The sequence below is a fragment of the Phalangium opilio genome, unplaced genomic scaffold (assembly GCF_054372755.1).
Source record: "Phalangium opilio isolate 3A_F unplaced genomic scaffold, DU_Popi_V2 ptg000031l_1, whole genome shotgun sequence".
In the NCBI taxonomy this organism is placed as follows: Eukaryota; Metazoa; Arthropoda; class Arachnida; order Opiliones; family Phalangiidae; genus Phalangium; species Phalangium opilio.
The window spans coordinates 12,961,432-12,977,121 of NW_028324158.1; the positions used below are offsets into that span (position 1 = coordinate 12,961,432).

General features: G+C 43.1%; 2 protein-coding genes across 4 annotated transcripts in view; one reads left to right on the forward strand and one right to left on the reverse strand.

Annotated features, from left to right (window-relative positions):
- Positions 1–15,690, reverse strand: part of LOC149690712 (teneurin-m-like) — a 143,772-nt gene that overhangs the window by 110,023 nt on the left and 18,059 nt on the right. The gene's annotated exons all lie outside the window — the stretch shown is intronic.
- Positions 1,824–8,190, forward strand: LOC149690713 (uncharacterized). Its single transcript, XM_089870322.1, has 2 exons — positions 1,824–2,037; positions 6,958–8,190. The coding sequence occupies exons 1-2, from the start codon at positions 2,027–2,029 to the stop codon at positions 7,775–7,777; spliced, it is 831 nt and encodes a 276-aa protein (XP_089726448.1). The 5' UTR covers positions 1,824–2,026; the 3' UTR covers positions 7,778–8,190.

The window sequence follows — 15,690 nt, forward strand, 5'->3', positions numbered from 1 at the left end:
CTCCTTCTCGCGATGCATGCATGACTCGCGTCGTAAAAGTCAAATTCTGTCTCATTTTTCGCCATCTCTCTTATATGCCTTCCTCCCACGTCGTAGCTAAGCCTAATACGCGGTCTTAAATATTCCTCATCTTTAATCCCCCAATGATCTCTCTCCATCTAGTGACAAGAGTCAAATGCTTTGATCCCGCGAGCTGCAAAACTATAGAAAGCCATAACCTAAAAGTATTATGGCTAGCTAGCTTGGCTTTTCTAATTGCAATTCGTCGAATTTAGGCTCGTTAGCGGATCAGAAACTAACCAAGGCTTAAAAAAAATAAGGTCAAATCAATTCGAGGCGAGCAATTTAAAGCGAAAGGCAAATAAAAACATAAAAAGCCAACTAAAGCGACCCGACTCGCGCCAAACACCGATTGTTTAAATAAAACTTTAAGCTTTTGTCATCATAAACAAACATTGCGCGAAACTTGGTACAACCCCTAAAAAAAAATTAAAGGTTTTTCGCAAATATCTTTCCAAGGGAAGATGAAACGAAACTTTTTTGGCCTTGTCACTGCAAGTATTGACGCTTCAAAACTAGTCAATGGTCAAACGTATATTTTACCTCCATTTAATTTTGTCTTTACCGTTAACCAAATCAATATACAACCCAACATTTTCCTAAAAGTTTTTCGAGGCCGTATTACCTCTGTTTAAACTTTGGCATGAAATATTTCAACCTATCCCTAAAAATTCAGGCAAAGGCCTATAGGGAAACACGCCCATGTAATATAATAAAACATTTTGTACGGGGCAGTGGCGGAGCAGACGAGAAAAATTTCCAGGTTAGGCTTAGGTACTTTATTAATAGTTCTTTCCCCCCGTTAAAGGCGTCATAGAGAGAAAATTAAGCCTCGGTCGTACCAGGATACACGCCTATGCCTTCCTTGTTTACAATCAGCGATGCCAACGAGGGGGAAATCACTCCGCGTGAAAAATGTTGTTAAATACAAAGCAAAGGCTGCGAAAGTGCATCCGGTTGAGGATCCCCTCGATTATCCCTCCATGTACGGTTTGGATATAAAATATTTATGAACTCTACTGGGATTGGTTGGTTCAGATTGATATTATTCTTACGGAACGGCGCTGTAGGGTCCAGAGTAATTTTGGTCTATGTAAATAGGCATCGAAATAGGCTTAGCATGATACAATATAGATTAAAGGCGGGAAGGAGAGATAGAATGGTATGATTCAAACCCATCATTCAGTCTTAAACAGCGTTGCTTAATTCTATAACTAAATATACACACGAGTATATTTCTCCTTAAGTGCTTATGCCAATCAATTTTTACTGTTTAGCGAATTAAAAGCAACGCCGTTAAAGCTGGACTAACCTTAATAGAAAAATACAAAACGTGGCTTCCATTTCGTTAAATATTTTCCTGGATATGCAAGTTGTTCTGACTCATACAGTAAACCATATAGAAATCGAGTCTTTTTGGGAAAAAGATACAATATTTACACAATGGTTCTTCCTTCCTATTCAAAAGGATGTCCCCGTGTCCCTGGTTACATACTTTTCAGCCCCCCTTTAGGCGCCCTTTCCCCTCTTAGGGAAAGAGGCTATAGGGGGTTTTACCCCTTGAATAGCGTGCGAGCATCAGCTGCGAGAATTTTTCTCAAAATGAAACTATAACTATATAAAAGCCAGCCAAGGCCTAGGTCTAATAAAGTTTATTTTTGAAAATTTGTAGGCCTAGAGAAATTTTTGGGGGTGATAAAAATGTATACAGTTTGTCTAGTGAAACGGAGCCAATATCGTGACTAGCGAGAGTTGTGAGGTCTGTTTTGCCTCTTCTCCGTTTGGGGGTTTCCACCCCTCGTGTTGGACCGGTCCGGCTGGGGGATCGCCCCTTGTGCGAAATGAGACCCTCCCAGTTTGGAATGTGGTCGAGCAAGGGGTTTTCGGGAAAGAAAGAGAGAGGGTTGAGGGACATCATTCTAAAAGAGCGCGCCCGCTCGTAAAGACGTTCCTTCTACCTGAAAACATGGTCAACTGGTAAGATGTGTTATCTTGTATATTAAAGACTATTTTTTTGACTACATCTCGAATCCCTAATTATTGGTAAGGCTTACTGGATTTACGGGGTAGTAAAAGTAGACCTTACATCTGGCGCCCAACGTGGGGCACGTTAAATACGCGTGAATAGTTAGTAATTCGGCGAAAAGAGTAGTGTAGACTCTGTAGAGGGTGTATTTAATGTTGAGCGGTGTAGTTGAATTGGCCTAGCCAATTCATTCCTTTTACGGCAATTTGGACTTGCGTTCTCGTTCTCTCGCAAGGATGGCTGATCCGGCTCAGCAGATAGCTGATGCGATCACGCGGGCCTTGGCAGGGGCGAGGCAGGGACCGACGGTCCGGGTGACGGCTGAGCCGCCATCTTATTCTGGGCCGCGCGACCCTTTGTCTCCGAATGATTTTCTTGAAGCGTTATCGAGGTATCAAGACGTATCTGGTTATACAGATAACGATATTCTTACTCGAGTACTTCCACTGGCGCTAACTGAACATGCCCGCAGGTGGTTTTCATTTGCGGAGCCGTTCAATAGTTTGGCCGAGTTCAAAACGAAATTCAAAAAAGAATTTTTGGCGACGGACTACGAAACTCGTCTTCGTCGGGAACTTGAGCTGAGGACTCAAGGTGTAGACGAGCCGTTAACCCAGTATATACACTGTATATCTGAGTATTACAGTCGTCTTGGAGGAACGGTAACGGAGGCGGAAAAGATAAAACGCGTCATCAGTCAATGCCATCCCGCCTATCGTTGCCACTTGCAAGGACAGGTGTTTGCCAGTATGGCGGCGTTGTCGGACAAGGCTAGAGAGATACAAGGATCTTTATTGGCTTGTTCGATATATGCACCTCCACCGCCACCAGAATGTTCGATAGAGCCAACTCTCGCTTACTCCGGTGTTCAACACACGGAGGTTGGCGTGAAAGGCGAAACGGCGTCGGCATTAATGAGTACGCCAGCGGCGGGATCTCCTAGTCCGTTTGGAGGATATAACGCGCTCGCATTAACGCCTCACTCCCTCGGTTTAGCTTCGCTTGACCCGTATCTGTACCACAGATTTCGGGGAAGCGTCGAGACAAACAAGCAGCCCAAAGAAGTGAGACAGCCGCATAGAGCGGGCCCCCCAAAAAACAACGATACTGGTTCGGGAAACCCGAACAAGGAATGTTGGAAATGTGGGAAAAAGGGGCATCTCAAGAGGGAATGCCCCGGTAGGAAGGGAAACTAGTGGCGGGGGACGCAAGTTCGGGTCCGGAATCTTCGAAGCCCGAAACGCGTCCCCCAGATAACTTGGGCCCAGGAAGAAAGCTGTCGCACGATGCGAAAGTCCTTCCCCTGGTAGACAGTTGCACCCATAGTCACTATGGCAGCAAGGATGCGCCTTTGATAACGCTTTCCTTGCACGGCAACGATGCACTAGGTCTTTTGGATACGGGATCTTCGGTATCACTCATGGGTGATGCTGGGATCCAGTTATGTAAAGAAAAGGGTCTTACCATGAAAAAAACTACAAAAACTGTTCGTTTTGGCCGAGGGTTCTCCCGCTCCGTTGGGTCGGTGAGACTCAAGGTTAGATGGTGCTGCGGTGTTCGGAGGCAGCGGTTCCTTTTGGTCCCAGGTCTAAGCGTACCGATAATTCTCGGCAGAGATTTTATTCGATGGTCAAGTATCTCCGTGCATTTAGCACACGGAGGTTACACGATCGGTCCGGACGAACAGCAGATTATTCCCTTTGACAAGGAGGAAGGTAAATGCAGGACTTGTATGTTGGGTGGGGTCGATGTTCCAATAGTGGATATCGTACCTACGTGTTTTGGGAGGGAGGACGGCACTGCCCTCAGTGACGGTCCCCTCGGAAAGCAAAACGCAAATCCAGGTGGCGACTCTCGCGCCACTTTAGATGGAATCGTGGCCTCGGCGGGATGCTCTTTTTCTCAGAAGAAAGCGCTGTTCGACACGATAGAGCCCTACGCAGACCTTTTCACCAAAAGGCCTGGTACAACCCATTTGCTAGCACATTCTATCGAGACGGGGCAGGCGAAACCTATTCGCTGTCACCCCCGACCGGTTAGTCCTCGCAAACGAGAGATCTTGAATGAAAAAATCGACCAACTTCTAAAACTAGGAATTATCGTCGAATCCCATAGTCCGTGGGCTGCGGCTCCGGTTCTGGTGGAACAAAAGGGCGATTACCGTTTGTGTCAAGATTTTAGGCCACTGAACAACGTGACCGTAGACGATTGCTATCCGATGCCTGCCATCCCGGATATATTAGCTCGTCTCGGGTCATCGAGATATTTTTCAGTCTTTGATTTGTCACGCGGATACCTTCAGGTTAAAATGACTGAAGAGGACAGAAAGAAAACAGCCTTTGTTTGTCACAGGGGTCTTTTCGAGTATGTGAAAATGCCCTTTGGCTTGAAAAATGCGCCTGCTACCTTTCAACGTCTCATGGACCGAGTCTTGGGACCGTTGCAGTGGAAATTCGTATTAGCATACCTGGACGATCTGGTCATATTTTCCGACACGTTCGAAGAGCACGTGGAACACGTTCGCAAGGTTCTACAACGTTTGCGTGAATCAGGGTTGACTATAAATCCTAAGAAAGTACAACTGTGTAAACAAGAGTTGTTGCTGTTGGGTTTTAGGATTCAACCTGGGAAATGTCTACCGACTACGGAAAAAACCAAGGCCATAGAAGAGTTTAATACTCCCAGAGATGTGAAGGAGCTACAACGATTTTTAGGCTTAATTGGCTACTATAGGCAATTTATCCCTGACTTCGCAAGTGTTGCCAGGCCACTTCATTCTCTTTTGCAAAAGTCCGTGAGCTGGGAGTGGGGACCAACCCATGATGCAGCCCAACGAGAACTTTGTCAGAGATTGATTCGCACTGCCGAACTAGCCTTGCCAGATTTGAATAAACCATTTGTTGTTCAAACTGATGCTAGTGCGTTGGGTATTGGCGCAGTATTACTCCAGGAATCCGTGGATGGGAAGTTATGTCCCATTTGGTTTGTCAGTCGTGGTCTCACCAAGGCGGAAATAAATTACTCAGTGACTGAGAAGGAATGCCTTGCGGTGATTTATGAGCTGAAAAAGTTTCGGATGTATTTGGAGTTTACTAACTTTATAGTCGAGACAGATCATCAAGCTTTACGTTGGTTACGGCAATTAAAAGAGCCGGCAGGAAGGCTAGCGCGATGGTCCCTCAAGCTACAAGGCTTCAAGTTTGAGATCAGGTATCGACCTGGGAAGACAAACATAGTGGCAGACGCTCTCTCGCGTGCTCCAGGCTCACTGGAGGAAGATCGCGAGTTGACGCTGGTCACTAGTATCACGGATGACGTGGCGCCCTCGTCAAGGTTAGGACTACCGGTAGGAAGGCAAGATATAGTGGTCGCTCAAGCTGCTGATCCAGCGGTAGCGAGGATAATCGCGGTTATAGAAGGCGTGAAGCTTTCGGATGATCCGGAGAAGGCTGTGCAGGCTGGGATCATGTTGGGTCAGTACGTAATGGACCGCGATAGACTGCTTTACCGGTATGTGACACCTTGGGACGAAGAGAATGAGGAGGACCAGAAGAACGCCTACAAGGTGGTTATTCCGAAGAGCCTCAGACCCGCAATCATTCGCTACTTTCACGACGAAGCTATTTCTGGCCATCTGGGAGCCAACAAGACATACAAAAGAATACAGTCGAGAGCTACATGGTCGGGGATGAAGAATGACGTGATGAAATATGTACGGGGATGTTCTTCGTGTCAGAAAAGCAAGCCGAAGACCCAGCTAGCCCCAGGTTTACTATCATCCATCATTAGCGCTGAACCTTGGCATACGGTAACAGTCGATTTACTCGGTCCTTATACCAAGAGTTCAAAAGGGAATCAGTACCTGTTAGTCGTGGTCGACCACTTTTCCAAGTGGCCCGAGATATATCCCTTGAGGAAGATAAGTTCTGAAAAGATTTGGGAGAAATTGCTAGAAGTGTTTAGCCGGTTTGGATTTCCTAAAGAAATTATATCGGACAACGGTAGCGTTTTTACTAGCAAGTTGTACAAGGACTCGTGCATTAAACTGGGTATTCAGTTTAAACTCACGACGACCTATCACCCCCAAGCCAACGGTATGACCGAAAGAACGAATAGAACTATCAAACAAATGATCATCGGTTTCACAGATCGGCACAAAGATTGGGATCAACGTATTCCCGAGTTGTCATTCGCCCTTAGGACCGCCGAAAGCGCATCCACGGGGATGACTCCAGCCTCTATAAACTTTGGTCACGAGCTAAGAACACCTCTCGATTGGGAGCTGTTGCCTCGATGTGATCTTGACACGAATTCAAAGGGATACGCTGCTAGACTCCAGGGTCGACTTAGCGATGCGCTAACGTACGCTAGGGCTCACCTTGAAGATTCTAGAGTTACGCAAAAGTTCTATTACGACCAACACAGGCGTCATGTTTATTTTAAAAAGGACGACCTGGTATTGAGAAAGACTCATTTTCTTTCAAAAAAGAGAGAAGGACCGTATGTAATTTTGGATAGGCCCACTAAACTGACATATGAGTTAGGGGACCCAACCAGTAAAAGAAGTTTGGGAATTACCCACGTGTCCGAACTGTCCTTGTTCACCCCTCCTTGGGATGGGAATGGAGCGGACCAATCTCAAGCTGCTGTTAGGCCAGAGCCTTCCAGTGAGGAATTATCTCCTGTGCCGCCTAAGACAGTGAGGAAACGTCGGATACCCGAGAAACGCGCTATTTCTCCCGTTGACCGACACGTTCCTTACAACCTACGTTCACGAATTTAACTTGATGATTAGCTTATCTCGTCATTTAAGGATATTGAAATAGTTTTGGCTTAGCTCAGCTAGGTTGATAAATCTTTTAAATTCTTAGCTCGAATTGCAATCATCAATACCGGCAACCCCGAAGTGGTTCACGGCAACCAAGACGTACGACAGATGCGGAGCATGCCCAGAATAGACGAGAAGTCACTGCGAAACAAACGACAAGGGATTGTAGACAGCCCAGTACCCGTAACACGTCTGTTGCGCGATATCCTCCTCCAGATTATGAATCCTTACCAAGGAAAGCGAGACGACTCATCGATTTAAGGCAAGCGAATCGAGAAGGAATCTCCATCCAGGAATTACGCAAAAGAGCCCTTGCCGCTGATAAATCTGTTGAGACTCGTTCCAACGCTGAACGAGCTGCGACCTCATCCAGTCCTAAACGGCGGGAGCCCAAGATCAAAACTAGGGATGTCTCTACTTGGTGCTCCCTTAGTCCCAACCACACCACTGTTTACTTCAGCTGCCAGCCGTGGAGTCATCAGCGCCGAGGAGTTGTTGGCAAGTCTTTGCCGCCTTTCTTCCGCGGACAACCAAGTCCTTGCCTAAAACCCGAGCAAGTCAAGGATTTGAGGCGACCGATAGGCGAATGCGTCGTCGCTGTTTCCACTGAGCACCCTCAGTGCGACCCGAAAGCCATCGCCATCCAAAAGGATGTTGCGTCAGGACAAACGACCGAATCCGATCCACTTCGTTCGAACGCCATGGCTGTCCCCACCGAATCACTGCCATCACCTATGGAGCTTTCAAAGGATGACGATCTCGATGTCGCGTCCATCCTTCTATTGGCAAGCGATGACCTTCCTGCTATTAGCGACACCGAAAGCGACGAGGGCAGAGTGATAACACCTGGAGCCGATCTATAAGTGGATTTGCGCGTTAACTTAACCATAGACTATAACGCGTTGTTTTTTGAACTTTTTGAACTTTATATTTTTAGTTGGTTATGGTATTATTTGTAAAACTAGTTATGATTTTTATTTCCGGTTGACCAGTTTTGAAGGGGGTAGATGTGAGGTCTGTTTTGCCTCTTCTCCGTTTGGGGGTTTCCACCCCTCGTGTTGGACCGGTCCGGCTGGGGGATCGCCCCTTGTGCGAAATGAGACCCTCCCAGTTTGGAATGTGGTCGAGCAAGGGGTTTTCGGGAAAGAAAGAGAGAGGGTTGAGGGACATCATTCTAAAAGAGCGCGCCCGCTCGTAAAGACGTTCCTTCTACCTGAAAACATGGTCAACTGGTAAGATGTGTTATCTTGTATATTAAAGACTATTTTTTTGACTACATCTCGAATCCCTAATTATTGGTAAGGCTTACTGGATTTACGGGGTAGTAAAAGTAGACCTTACAGAGTAGATTAACACGAATCTTTATTCAAAGTTTTGAAAGCCTACTTTACGAGTTCATCACTGCTTTGACAGAATTCTAGAATTTCGAATTAGTTCGCTGCTATAGTAAAGTAAATCATGCAGAAATTGAGACACAAATTTTAAAGGGGATTTTTAAAACATATAAATGCAGGGCTTCAACGCATCCATTTTAGAGAGCGAGAGCGTAATGTCCCCCATTGGGGGGTATCTCGGGGTATCTGGTTACGACCTTATGGTTGGGTTATTTTCAAAACCCCCGGTAGCCCAAGCCTACGGTTATGTCAGAGGAGATCGAATGGGGTGATAGCTTCACTTTAACATTACAGATGGAGACATTTTCTAGTTGACAAAACACCCCATACACCATATTAATAAAGCAATCTCCTACGGACGGAGTTAAGGGGTGGTGACCATCGTAGTGTACCATTGAGGAAAGATAACATTACCACGAAACTGAAAAATTTGTACGCGATAACCTAGTTAATGAAGATATATATATATATATATATATATATATATATATATGGAAAATTTCATACGCGGAAAAATTTAACAAGCCAACTTAAAGAATTAAACCGAGGTTAAATTTTAATTAAATTTCTTTCCAATTAAATAATTTTAAAACTTTAAATAACTGGTTATTATCGCGTTCTTGGTATTGGTAAAAATTTAATGAGGTAATGATCAAACTCGTTACTATTTAATAATTGAAAACAGATGTCTTTTGTTTTCGTAAAATCATGGATTATTATACTAATTTCAACTATACTATAGTGGAAACTGCTCTTATTTAAATTATCACAGCACCAGCTTCATTCATAATGGAAACTCGAACAAAGGAGGGGATTTTACACGTCACCAGAGGGCGTCTTCTCACGGAGAACAGAGGGGTGTGAGAGGGAAGTCTGGGGTGCAAGGAAGGGATGTGGGGGGAAAGAGCCCCCGAAATAACATAAGCGTCACTAAAGTGAAAAAGGAGTAGTGCTCTCTAAGGTACGCATTAATGGGGAAGCTCAAGAGCAAACCCATCCCCTCTCTCTCTCTCTCACTCTCCATCTTGATCCCTCTTTGCTCTTGCTCTTCCTTCATTTAGAGTAGACTTTCTCTAGAAAAATCCATCCCCTCCCCCTTTCCCAATTCAAATCACGCACTTGGTCGACTGGAAAATAGCCAAAGGCCCGACTAGAGCTCCACATAGTTCGTTCACCTGATCAAGATGACTACGGAGCAAAGATGAAAAATAAGAGATAACAAGGAGAGATGAACTTATCTTAACAACGTCTATTCTATTCGCCTTTACTCAGTGGACGGAGAAGGAAAAGTTGGATGAGGGGAATGATAAACGAATGCAAATAGGCTTTCCATCAGAGAAAAGGATACGGGGTATTTCTGTCGAAAGCACGAGCCGTCTGGAACTTGACTTTCATCCTTACAATATCATTCAATGCCTTGAAAGTAAGGGTTGAAAGCAAATCGAAAAATACCCTTGAAAGACCTTTTCAACATAGACCATGAAAAACACCGGCTATATAAACGATACTGAGTAATAATTCTAATACTATCTACAGTCTGATAGGTATTATCTCTTATCGTGAATCGAAAACGTCTATCAAAAAGAAAAGGTGAAGTCTCGAGAAATCATCCCCTATTTCTTTCTTTTTTTATTCCCGTTCTTTCGTTCGTCTATTCAGGGATTGGTCAGGGGGTTTCGAGGTTTACTCAGAGAGGTGAAACACTAGAGCGTAAGGAGGAGAATAGAGGTGTGTACGTTAGGTAAAAAAAGAGAAAGCTAGACTGAGTTATCGATAGTTAAAATAACTCGGGCGGGTTTAATAGCGAGGAGAAGAAACTCAACAGAGTGTACACGAAGCTCATGCACTTGGCCCTCTCTCTCTCTCTCGAGTCTTTTTCTTTACATTGCGGATAAAAGCTCTCTCAGTACGTTTTAGGTAAAATATTTCGGTCGGGTTGTTACTTCAAGCGTGTTATTTCCTGAGAAAGGGGCTAAAGAATAACATACTCTATATTGAACAACCTCATTTTATAGCCTGAAATACACACATAAACTATTTGGGTATCATGGTATAATAAAACCACATATATGGTTAGATAAGAAAACTTCCATTTAGGGAATTTCATATATCTATATTAAGTTTGAATTTCAGTAAATATAGAAGCTGACCAATGACCAGGTCATGTAGATAAATTGTTCATCCTTATTTCTTGTAGAGAGAAAAATGGACTACCGTCAGTTTGTCCAAGTCATTTGACCCGATGAAAAAATTGCACGAGGAATTTTATAAGTAACACTAAGCTTATTTCCAATTAGTTAAACATTAGTTAAGATTAAGATGAAAATCAGAATAAAAAACCAAAAATATTATTGGTGCAGAAACCGTGCAAGAACTGTGTTCTCTGTTCAATATTTTTCCTTTGGTACTTTCATCTAACCACGTAGCATCCTTTGTGTGTCTTTGAGAAGTGATTTTTGAGAGACTGAAGGTTTATCATTAGAGAGAATCCCTGCACCATCCTCATCCAGCATCCCACCATAGCTTGTCAGTTGGGTACCAATTTGTTCACGAGTGTCGATAAGCAATTGAACGCAGCGCGGTGAAAGTAAAAGCTTATTGGGATTGGGGGTTTTTTTCCCAGAAAAATTCCCATAGAAATTGCACCCTTTCACCGAATGTTTATTATCATTCTTGATAAGTTTGACAAGAGCGATTTTTCTTATTTTCAAAATTGTGCTAAATTTACTGAAATTTGATAGATTTACAATGGAAAAGAGAATGTTAACTGAATATTATCTATTTCTGTAGATTTCGTTGTCTAGGAAAAAATGCTTTTCTTTGAACCCATTTTGTATATTTTTGACCCTGTCAACCCCTTAAAACTAAGAGAGAAGAAAAGAAATATATTGTCGTTGTAGAGTTATGGTGGTGTTGGTGTGTATATATTCCTAGACATTTTCCAGACATACAACAAGACCAAAATCATGGGCGTGACGTTTTTCTTTCGCGCGTGGTCAACGTCAAGAAAACAGACACGTGTACGTGTAGACCTAAGGATGGAGGAAGTGGGGGCGGGGGAGGGTGGAATTGCGCGAGAGAGAAGAAATGGAAGAAGAGAGTGAGAGAGAATGGCTTCGAGGAAATAAAAAAGCTTTTAAAGGACCCCCAAAAAATAGACAGCGTGCAGAAAAGAATAAACGAAATAAAACACATAGTATATATTGTATTCCATCTCAAATACAGTTTGCAACCTTACGCAATTGCAAACCAACTATATTTCTACTAGCTCAACTTATTAGAAAACCATAATGTAAAGTTCAACTTCCAAACAGTCCCATTTTGTCTTTCTTCGTCGGTATCTCCAAGGGAACTCAAGACTTATTATTTCAGACTAACAATTATTTCAGGACCAGTTTGAGGCCATGTTTAAAGTGGCCTCCCTAACACGATGGCTAATCTCCCACCCACCAATTTAATCTTGCCAAAAGGGACTCGGAGAACCCAATCAGAACTGGTCCACGCAGCTGGATCAAAAAGAAGACTTTGCTAAGTTTAGAGGACTACGGGATCAAATATATCGCATTATGAACTTCGGTTAAAACAAAGAGTGGGCCATACGCGCATGCAGCAGGAAAAGGTGAGGCGTATGAATACGCTTGTGTTAAAACCCCCTTATAAGAAAGAACAGTGTAGTATATACGGAAATAGAACTATATATATATATATATATATATATTGTATCTATAGTTCCCATTCTTGATTCGGGATGGTCGGTCCGACTTGGCTATACATGGGAGAAACCGGCGTTTCCTTTTCTGCCCAAGTGATGTTTGAGTTTGCGGGCAATTCTTTCGAAGCGAAAAAGCGCCTTTTTATTACAAGCGAAGAAGCATCTCGGGAAGAAGACCTATAGCTAGAAGGAAAAAAAGAGCTTTCCACGGAACCTCAGCCGCTAGTGGCCGCCGTTTCATAGAGAAATAAGGAAAAAAAAAAAAGGAAGGAGATCCTGTGTAAGGGAATATTTTATATATGTTTAAGATGTGAGAGTGAACGTGGTAGTGGTATGGTTAGGATTGCATACTACCCATGGGATGAACTCGTTCCCTACAAAGGTTGTTTTATATGGTCCGGGTAACCGCCAAGCCTTCACTATTGGGACTTGCGTGAGAAATAAAGAATAGGTACGTTGTCTAGGGGATTGATTTTTAAATTTAGATATAAGAAGATGAGAAATAACTAGATAGTTTAGGTTGCCAAATTTAACAAAGATTTAATTAACACTAGAAATAATCATTACGAAATATAAACACCTTAATGGTGTTGACCATGGTCTAGGCTAAAAGACTTAATATATATACAAGAGGTCAGGTTCAATAGAACCGATAATAATAAAAACACAAAATATTCAATAAAGCATAATTAATAAAATAAACCCTATTAGCGGGTAGATACTCAAGTAGTTCGGGGAGTCCATTGCAGATATTTGCGGGCCGACGATTATCCAATTCTCGGACGTGGTAAATCCTTTGTTGCGCGATTTACTTCGCGCACAGGTTTTTCATATTCACGTATCGCGCCAGGTTGTTATTAACGCGGTACCGCGCACAGGTTTTTAATAATGATGGCGCGCTTATCTTATTAATTTCATTACCCGGGTTTTTAGATGGACTCGGAATTTCCTTTCTTATAGGCTAAGTTTATTAGGATTTGGTTTTGCACGCATAAACAAAGAGTAACGCGCGGGACTTTTCATTCCAATCGCGGATCGTCAGCGTCCGAGCCCCAAACTCATGATCGCCAAGGTTAGGGCGCGCAAAGGGGTCGAGGACCAAAAACGTTCGTCCTATTTCTTTCAAGTATCCGATCGGACTCTCTGTTTTTCAAAATTCGTCGGACCTCGCGTCCTCTCGAACACGTTGGTCTTATTGTGGGAAAACCACGTACGTCATTTTGGACGTTCCCGACTTACGAGTTCAATAACATTTTGCAGGTGTCCTTATGTTAACACTACTTACAACTATACAAAAATATTTAGTTTGGCAACCTTGTTTTCTTTCTAGTTATTTTTATAAGGAGGAAACTCTATTTACATGTGGGGAGAGGTTAGGAGTGAATAGGCAAAGGGGTCACTCTTACAAGTTCCAAAAGTTGACCTTAGCGGAACGAATGGACGGGATGGGGCAAACAACCTCTGCAGTAGTTGGAACGCTCCCATCTTGGGTAAATACAAAGGGGCTGATTGGTCAAGGTATCTCTGAATGCCCGCATTCGAGAGTCCCAAGACCGGACAATACCCTCAGTTTGTTTGAATAAGTATTTGTGTATTTGGTTACTTTTTAAGATTTTAAAATTAGAATTGGAAAGGTAAATTCGTTTTATAAATTTTGAGATAATTTTGACAAATTTTGAGATAATTTTGATAATAAGAATTTCCACCGTTACACTCTCCCCCACCTTAATTCTCATGTCCGCATGAGAACACATGTTAAAATATGTATGTACAGGGCAAAAAAAGTTAAAAATTGTGACGTAAACAAAAAAAATTATGGTGGCATGCCACTGAGAGTATCTCATATGTACAGGTATACCATGAATATAAAAAAAAAACAATTACATATAAAGAGGCCTAAAATGATCTGGAATTACAAGGATCACGTACCTAGGGTACGCAACCATCCAGGTTGTAAAAAAAAATTGTCTTTCTGGTTTTCTAAAACCTAGAAAGGGGTTGAGAGTCCGCTGGCTTCAAACCATTGGACACAAAAAAAAATATTCCTGTGGGTTTTTCTAAGACCTTGAGGAGAGAGAGAGATATATATATATAAAATAAGGTTAATATAGATACTAATTATGAGAGGGTTGTGCAGTGTTGAACCCTGCCAGTACTTGGGGCCTTTGGCCTTAAAGTGTACCCACCAAAGGGTTTGGGGGGTTTTGAATTAAATATATGAATGTCAGGGGAACATGTCCCAACAGCTAAATCAGAATTCTGCAAAACAAAGTTAGTCCTGGAAACATAGGTCTTCAGTCTTTAATAATGTGAAAGTGCCTTTTAAAGGACGTCCTTTCGTGGACTCTAGCCTATATGTTAGGGATTTCTAAAATGTCTTGGAATTCAGTAGAAATAACAGTTTGACGTATCGAAATTATATAGAAAGATTCGGGTCCGAAGAAGCCGGAGTCGGTAGAGATGCTGGAGCAACAGAATGGCTGCCGAACACTTGGGCACCAACCGAGTGGGCGTTTCCTGAACTTTGGGGATTTTGATAATTTAAATTAGTAGGGGGGTAATTTGGGCACGCAGGGCTAAGGTGACCCTTTTGTAAACATTTGTGACAGGTTGGTACCCATGGTTGGTTATTAACATTCCAAGCTATGTTTTTAGGCTGGGTGTTAGGATTGGAGGGAATTTGGATATTATTTCCGCGAGACGCGTTAAAAGGGGGTTTTGGTCGCCCTGGGTTCCAGTTCTGACCGCTATTGTTATTATATCTCGGATTATGAGAAGGCTGAGGGTTTTGGGCAGTCGAAGCAGGGTTAGGGGTTCCCGGCCCTCGCTTTTGCTTGCTTACAGATCTTTCTACTCCGGAGGCATCATCTAATAATTCTCTGAGAGAAGTGTAAGTTTTAGTGGCTAAATATGGTTTGATATCGTCACGCATGTTACGAAAGACGTATTTTATTTGTTTTCTCTCATCTGGAGGGTTAACTAACTGATGACACAGTTTTAAAATAGCTTCCGTGTACTCATGCACGGATTCTTGCGCGCGTTGGATTCTGTCGGCTATCTTCCCTTTAATATTTTCATCGTGTTCTTTTCTTTCGAATCTGGTGCGCAAAGCGTTTTCGAAAGTGACTAAGTCGGTAAAAGGGGTAATTGTGTTTTGCGTATAGAACCACTCTAACGCTGGACCGGTTAATAAAGTGGGCACCCATTGTTGGGTGAATATAGGTTCTGGGACGTTGTACGTCATACGCATTTGTTTGACCCTACATAAGAATAATTTTGGGCCTGCATCTGTGGGATTGCCGGCGTAGGTGGGTGCAGGTAATGGGTTTGAAAACATAAATGGAGTAGTTGGTGGACAATACATTGGGGGTGGCGCTGTAGCGGCATTGGTGTTTGACGTTATAGAGTAATTAGCTACGCTGGGTGCTGGGGTATTAAAAGGAGGTTGGGGCGCGCTATTTGGCATGGGCAATGGCGGCGTTCCCAAAGTGGGTGTCAGGCTTAACTGACTACCTGGGTTAAGTGGTAAAAACTGATTAGTCGGTAGAGTTGCACTACCAGGATTATTATTAGCTGGTAAAAATTGATTAGGGGCTGGATTAACACTGCCCGGAATATTAGCTGGGGTACTAGCAGGTGAGCTAACTATATTTGGAGTGGATGACGCAGG